Source organism: Opisthocomus hoazin, chromosome Z, assembly GCF_030867145.1.
Source record: "Opisthocomus hoazin isolate bOpiHoa1 chromosome Z, bOpiHoa1.hap1, whole genome shotgun sequence".
Lineage (NCBI taxonomy): Eukaryota > Metazoa > Chordata > Aves > Opisthocomiformes > Opisthocomidae > Opisthocomus > Opisthocomus hoazin.
In genome coordinates, this window is record NC_134454.1 from 47,498,719 (window position 1) to 47,505,827 (window position 7,109).

Genomic DNA, 7,109 nt, shown 5'->3' on the forward strand with positions numbered 1-7,109 from the left:
GCCGCTGACTCTGCGGATCCGCTCGGGGGGGGGCGGCGGAGGGGGAGGTTGGGGGTGGGTGGGGAAGGCAGTGAGACCCCGCCGGGAGCCGCCGTCCCCGGCGATGAGCGGCTGAGGCGGGCCCGGGCGGCGACAGGTGGCGGCGGCCGCGGGAACCTCCGCGCCCACCCCCCCCCCCAAAACCGCGGCGGGACAGCGGGACCGAGCCGCCGCGGAGAGGCCCCGCTCCCTCACCCGCGTCTCCGCGCCGGTGCCCGCCAGGGGTCTGCGATGGCGGAGCGGCCGCCGCCGGGCCCTCCGGTGATTTTTTGCCAGGACTCCCCGAAGCGCGTCCTGGTTTCCGTTATCAAAACCACTCCGATCAAACCCTCCTGGAGGGGAAGCAGTGAGGAGCCGGCGCCCGCCCCGCCCGTCCCCACCAGCCCTGGCTTCAGCGACTTCATGGTCTACCCCTGGCGCTGGGGCGAGAACGCCCACAACGTCACCCTCAGCCCGGGCACCGCCGCCCCCTCGCCGCTACCACCGCCCCGCGGGGCAGCGCCCGGAGCCCCCGCCGGGGAGGAGGAGGAGGAGGCGGCGGGGAGCCCGGGCGGCGGCAGGCACCGGCACACGAAGGTGAGCGCGGGGTCGGGGCGGGCGGGCGGGCGCGCGTTAAAGGGTGACTCCGCGCCTCCGCACGGAGATTTAAAATGAAGTCACTTCCGGCGGCGGCGCGCGCGGGGACGCGCGGGGTGGGGCTCCTGCCCCTCCTCCCTCCGCTTAAAGTATTAAAAAACAACCCAAAACCAGACCTGAGACCGGGGGTGGGGGGTGTTGGGGTCCGTGGGGGATCTGATCTCGGCCGCTGTCTCCGCGCAGGACGGGATAAGGCGTGGCCGCCCGCGCGCCGACACGGTCCGTGACCTCATCAGCGCCGGGGAGCATTCCTCCAGCAGGATCCGGTGCAACGTCTGCAACCGGGTCTTCCCGCGGGAGAAGTCGCTGCAGGCCCACAAGCGGACCCACACCGGTGAGTGGGGCCGGGAGTTGGGTGCCCACCCCCAAAAGCAGGAGGAGAACCCACCGAAATACCCGCGGCGGCGCTTCTGGGCCATAAGGGCGCGGGCGAAGCGCTCTCGGTGCCTCCCGCCCGCTCCGTGCGCGGGAGGGCTTTCTTCTGGTCAGCCTGGCGCTCCCTGCCCTGCCTCCCCGCCGCGGCTCGCCTCCCGCATGCAGTTTTCGTGCGGTGGTCGTGGCCCGGCAGCGAGGGGCTGGACGGCGGCAGTGGGACGCCCCGGAGGCGTAGGTTACTCGTTGAGAAGCGGGCTCAGGCGCTGAGAAGTTGCCAGCCGGTTGTGTCTCCCAGCCCCTGGAGCTCGTTTGTGGGGGTGATCACACTGACGTCGCTGAACTGTTCGTGGAAGGCAGCTTGGGGTTCAGTTAAAACGTGGGATCGGCTCGCTCAATGCCCAGCTGAGCTTGATCTGAGCAGGAAGATGCTGGGTTTTTTTTTTTAAACCGAGCAAATACTTTTTTCTTTTTTCCCCCCTTCGTGTTCTGACAGGACTCTGTATTTGCAATGAAGTGTGAAGTAACGTAGCTCGCAGTACGGACGCAACCACCAACGCGCCCCACTGCCCTCCCCAAGTCAACCAAACAAAACCCCAGAAAAAAAAACCCTTGGCTCCCGTGGTCTCTTTTTCCAACTCAAGTCGCTGAGGCCGGTGTCGACACTGGTCTTGAACAGCAGTTTCCTCGCACTCCTTTGGTCAAAAGGTGTTTTTGTTTCATTTGGCTGTATTGGGTGTTGTACTCGCACGGACCGCTTCGCTGAGTGGAGCTTGCCCCCCCCCCCAGTGTTGCTCCTCTGGCTGGGTGGGTCAGCGTCCCCCTCGTCCTGTCACCCATCTGGAGCCGCGGGGGCACGGCATGCCGCTGCCCCGTTGCACACAGCCAGGCCCTCCACTCTCCTTGTCATAGTTTGCACGGGGAAGTCTTCCTTGATGGCTGGCCTAAGAAAACTTTCTTGGCCTAAGTCTGGAATAAGTTTATCTTGCGACCTCCGTTGATCCGTTACAACTTTTCTCAGTCTTCCCTAAGGAGATACTTCTACAGCTTCGTATGTCACTATGCTGTTGACCTTTAGTTATTTTACCCTAGTTCAGGCTATGTTAAGGATAACATCTATCTGGTTGCAACTTGAATTACGTTACTTGCCCGTTTACTCATTTCACTTCATGTATTTCTTGCTCTATAGGTGCATAGTTTCATGGGACAGAGCTTATGTAGTGCTGTGCAAGACTCTTAAATCAGAAAATATGACAAGGAAAAATATAATCTTGGGTTGTTCCCCCCTTCCCCCTCCCCCCTGGAAATAATTGTATTGTCCAGTAGCACTAAGCATGTACTTCAAAGTAAAGACCTGTTTGGGGTAAAAGTGGATCTCTGCTATGTGGTGCACCGGGGCTTTTTGAGTAGGCGCGGGTGTCGGAGTGGGTAAAAGGAGAGCTTGCTCGTCTGAGTTTCAAGGCAGGCACCACCACTGAATAGTACTATGACTCTTCTTTTATATTCAGCTTTCATGAATCCGTTCTGTTATTTTTAAGGTGAAAGGCCGTATTTGTGTGACTACCCAGACTGCGGGAAAGCCTTTGTTCAGAGTGGGCAGCTCAAAACTCACCAGCGCCTCCACACAGGGGAGAAACCTTTCGTCTGCTCGGAGAACGGTGAGCCGTCAGAGAACAATTTGCAGCTTTCAGGACTAGGGTCAGTCCGGTACTGGCAACGTGTGTGCGCTCACGTGGCAAAGACCCGTAAAATCCTCGGATTTTAATTCTGGAGGAGCATCTAGGGAAGGGAGGAGCCACACAGAATCTGCATAATGATGCAAACACGTAGTTAAGGATTGCACACTTGATTGTGTAAGTAGGTTATCAGTAATTCTGTCAGCTGGTACTGATACATAAAATGATGGGGCACATTACAAACCTTGTGACTAGAGCTTGCTGTTTTCAACCCAACCTAGGGTTTTGTGAGTGAGGAAGGTTGGATTCAGCAGCAGCAACGTCTTCATCCCATAGATGTTATGCTTACTCATTGGTTGGCTGCTTCCCGTAATGCGTTCTTCATTGTCACTTCATGTTTTTTAAGGCTGTTTAAGCAGGTTCACGCATGCAAACCGTCACTGCCCCAAACATCCATACGCCCGGCTGAAGAGGGAAGAGCTCACAGACAGGCTGAATAAGAAGCAGACAGCTGACAATAAAGCCGTGGCTGAGTGGCTAGCAAAGTAAGTTTTCTTCATGGTGTCATCTTTCTCCAAATACTTACAGGGGTGGTCTGACAAAGCATTTTATTCTTCGGGGGGGGGGGGGGGGGGGGGAACCCCAACAAACCAAAACCAGCTTTTTGTCCAATACAAATCAGCCCGGCCTTGCCTTTCCTTAAAGTAGCATGAGCTCCTGGTCAGGACAAAGTTGTGTGTGTGGGTTAGTTCCCCCCCTGCCTTTTGCTTAAATGCTTCTCTTTGCTTCATCAACACCTGTTAATACTTTGTTCGTTAGTGCTACAGTCTTGATGAATTTGCGTCTGAATGAGAGACAGCAGTTGTGTATGCGTGGGGAGATAGGCCTGCTGGGATCACCACGTGGAGGAGAAATCTGTCACAGATGTTCACATGGGCACTTTACGCTTCAAATACGAGATGAAGGAGGTTTCTGGCAGCTTAGATACTGCCATATGTATGTATGTAGTTCATGTATGTATGTATGTAGTTCATATGTATGTGTGTAGTTCATGAGGAAGAACTTCTTCCCTCTGAGGGTGATGGAGCAGTGGAACAGGCTGCCCAGGGAGGCTGTGGAGTCTCGTTCTCTGGAGACATTCAAGACCTGGCTGGACAAGGTCCTGTGCAGCCTGCTGTAGGTGACCCTGCTTCAGCAGGAGGGTTGGACTAGATGACCCACAGAGGTCCCTTCCAAGCCCGAACATTCTGTGATTCTGTGATATAGGGGCTGAAAGATCAGACCAAATGCAAGTCGGATGCAAGCTAGTACTCGGGAGGTTTTTGCCAGCTTTGAATTGTTGGTGTGCGAGCCAGTTGCATCCATCCTAAAAGCATTCCCCGCGTTTGATTTTGTAGATACTGGGAGACAAGAGAACAACGTGCTCCGGGTCTGAAAACCAAGACGATCCAGAAAACGGATCAGGAGCAGCAGGACCCGATGGAGTACCTTCAGTCTGACGAAGAGGACGACGAGGAGAAAAACAGCGCCCACGCAGCGGCTCGCCGCCGGCGCCTCCAGGAACAGCGTGAGCGCATGCATGGCGCGTTGGCCCTCATTGAGCTTGCCAACCTCGCCGTGGCACCGCTGCGACCGTAGATAGATGGGAAGGAACGGGGTCTGCCCATATGAAATGTACTTCCTGGTGGTACTTAACCAGTTAGACCCCGGGCGTAAGCTAAGCACCTTATTTGCTTGTCATAGGCTGCTATTCTGTAGAATTTATGAAGAATGTCGTTACCCCATCACATGGGGTGAGAGAATTGCACTTTTTGTAAGGTAAAAGACAGATGTAAAGTTTTTAAGTATTTTGTAAATATGGGACTGCACAGTGCAGGGTTGACAAATTTACGCATTGTGGGGAGCTAGATTTTGCAAGGTTAACTCATTTCTTTGAAGCAGTTTTCATAGGAAGCACTTTCTGAGCATAGTGTTTGCGATTAGCAAGAATGGTACACGTGGCCGAAGGCTGTCAGGAAGAAAATTATTTATCTGACTATTTAAGCAGATTTATATTATGTGGTAGGTCTGAAGGCATTGCTAAGCAGCAGCGAAACTTTTTTTTTTTCTGATGTCAGTATATTTTTGCCTAGTATCACTGAGGCAGAAGACAAACCTTAGTTATCTCGACTTGCAGAGGGGAGGAAACTGCTTCATGCAGGAAACTGTAAGATCGTTCAGGATCTTCACTGTGACTGCTCAAGGCATGAGGCTTGACTTTGCTGGTTTGCGTTTTCTGAGTTGATTTCAGCAGAATCTCTTGGTAGCACTTGTTATTCCTAACACGTGATGTTAGGAACTTTTGCACATGGTTGGGTTTATCTGAAAATGATTAGTCTTGCAAAGTCTAGACAAAGGTAAACAATTGGTCATAATTTTTTTTCCAGGTATTTTTGGACCCTGTAGTGATTTGGCACTTGATTTTGTTAATAAAGGGGGTATTTACAGGGTGGTATGGATTTGTAGTAAACTATTCTAGGTCTCCTATTAGCAAACACTAAGTTCTCAAGTATTGCTTTTCTATAATTAGTAGCAAATAGAAGCCTCCGTACTTTCTGTGCATAAAGCCACCTTATTGCTTTACTTCAGGATAACATGCCAATTTTGTGTTCACTAACTATAGCACAGCTATCAAACACTGCAGAAAAGTATTGACTATACAACTAGAAAATAGGCTTCCAAAGATAGTTACAAGTGTGTTAACAGTGTGGTTTCATGTATTTTCCAAATAAAAGAAGTTACAGAACGCTGCCTAGTACTCTCAGATGCCGATATAAAATGTTTAGTAGAATATCTTGTCACTTCGTGAATGGTGTATACTTTCAGATAGCATTGTCTCATGGTGATCTCTTTCTATATTTTGCTTTGAAGGCAAACGGAGATTGTTAATATGCTAATGAAACTTTCTTTTTCAAGTTGGACTTTTTTTTTTTTTCTTTTCAGTTAAGCTACTGCTTTTGGGGATAATAATAGTTCATATTTACTGACCTGCCTGCTTTAACTCCTTCCTCTTGTTGAAGGTCAGGAAGTTCAGATGAGAAGGGAAGCCACTTTCCCTCTCACTTAAGCAAGAGGAAGAGAAATCATTTTATCAATCACTCGATAATAGGCTGACCAGATGCATACAGCTGTTCCAGAAAAGTAGCGTGATTTTACACCAGAAACTGCAGCTGTTGGATTATGTTCTCTGATAACTGATAATCTGTTGTGGTTGAAAATGTTATTAATCCAGTTTGTTTATATCATGTATTGATGCACTTAACTGAAGAGTAATTGAATAATTAAAAAAAAATCACTTTCATTGAATGTAAATAGTTTTGCACAGGTGATATGGTTTAACTTTTGCTTTCAGCTCCTAAATTTAGCCGACATCAGGCTCATTTGTTTCTGTTTTAAGTCGTTTAGGCTTAAAAATGTGAAACACTCCGTAACTGGTTCTAGGCTGCTTAGCCTGTGTAAAACCGGTAATTCACATCTGTGGGTTTGGACTTCCTCAAGGAAGTTACGTGCTTTTGACTGTTGGGTTGGCTGAATGCAAACAGTCTGTTCCCAAAAGGAGCCCCGAGTGTAAATCTGTTGTACTTCAGGATTTTTCCTGAGTAGTATTTCACAGGGCACAAGACTGTGTAATTACCAGCCAGCTGCAAACTGGAGTCATAACTTAAGTCATTAGGATCGATTTTTTTTTTTTTTAATTTTTTTTTCCCTCGGTCAGCTGTAATGTTTTATGCAACTTGTAGAATATTGCAGGTGTGACGAGTACACTGAATTGTACTTGGCCCTAGAGGAAATTCGGACAGCTGAAGCAGATTGGTGTTGTGACAAGCTTTTGGTAAAATACCAAGTAAAAAAAAAAAAAAAAAGATGAAAAAAAATTGAGATGTGGAAGACTGCTTTTTATTTAAAAAGTGATTACATACGGGAAATCTTGAAGTGTTCAGTGCTTTGTAAGATTCAGTTGTAGCCTGGCGTGATGTAACAGCGGAAGGGTGGACGTGCTGTCACTTTAATAGACGCTTCGAATAAAACCTTGGTTTAATTTTCAACTCTGGTGTGTGCTGTTTGGTGGTTGTTGAAACACCAGGGTTCCTCCGCGTTTCTGTACTCCCGCCAGCCGGCCTCCTCCCAGACGCGGGCGCGTTTGCTTCCCCTGCCCGATGAAACCCGACACACGACAGCCACGTAGAGACAATTATTTCGAGATTTTGTTCCCCTCCCAAAGCCTGACAAAGCTGCGAGAGCCCCCTTCCCCCCCGCAGCCAGCCCGGGGTCGGGCCTGGGGGGAGCCACGGGGCCGGTGCCTCTCGCTGCCCCGGGGGCCGGGGCTCGCAGACGCCCCGCTCCCGT

The 7,109-nt window shown here is 50.5% G+C and overlaps 1 protein-coding gene across 1 annotated transcript; it reads left to right on the forward strand.

Moving 5' to 3' along the window:
* The first annotated feature begins 261 nt into the window (after positions 1 to 261).
* Positions 262 to 6,790, forward strand: ZNF367 (zinc finger protein 367). Its single transcript, XM_075447332.1, has 5 exons — positions 262 to 615; positions 859 to 1,009; positions 2,586 to 2,705; positions 3,130 to 3,268; positions 4,121 to 6,790. The coding sequence occupies exons 1-5, from the start codon at positions 271 to 273 to the stop codon at positions 4,359 to 4,361; spliced, it is 996 nt and encodes a 331-aa protein (XP_075303447.1). The 5' UTR covers positions 262 to 270; the 3' UTR covers positions 4,362 to 6,790.
* Positions 6,791 to 7,109: the final 319 nt, after the last annotated feature.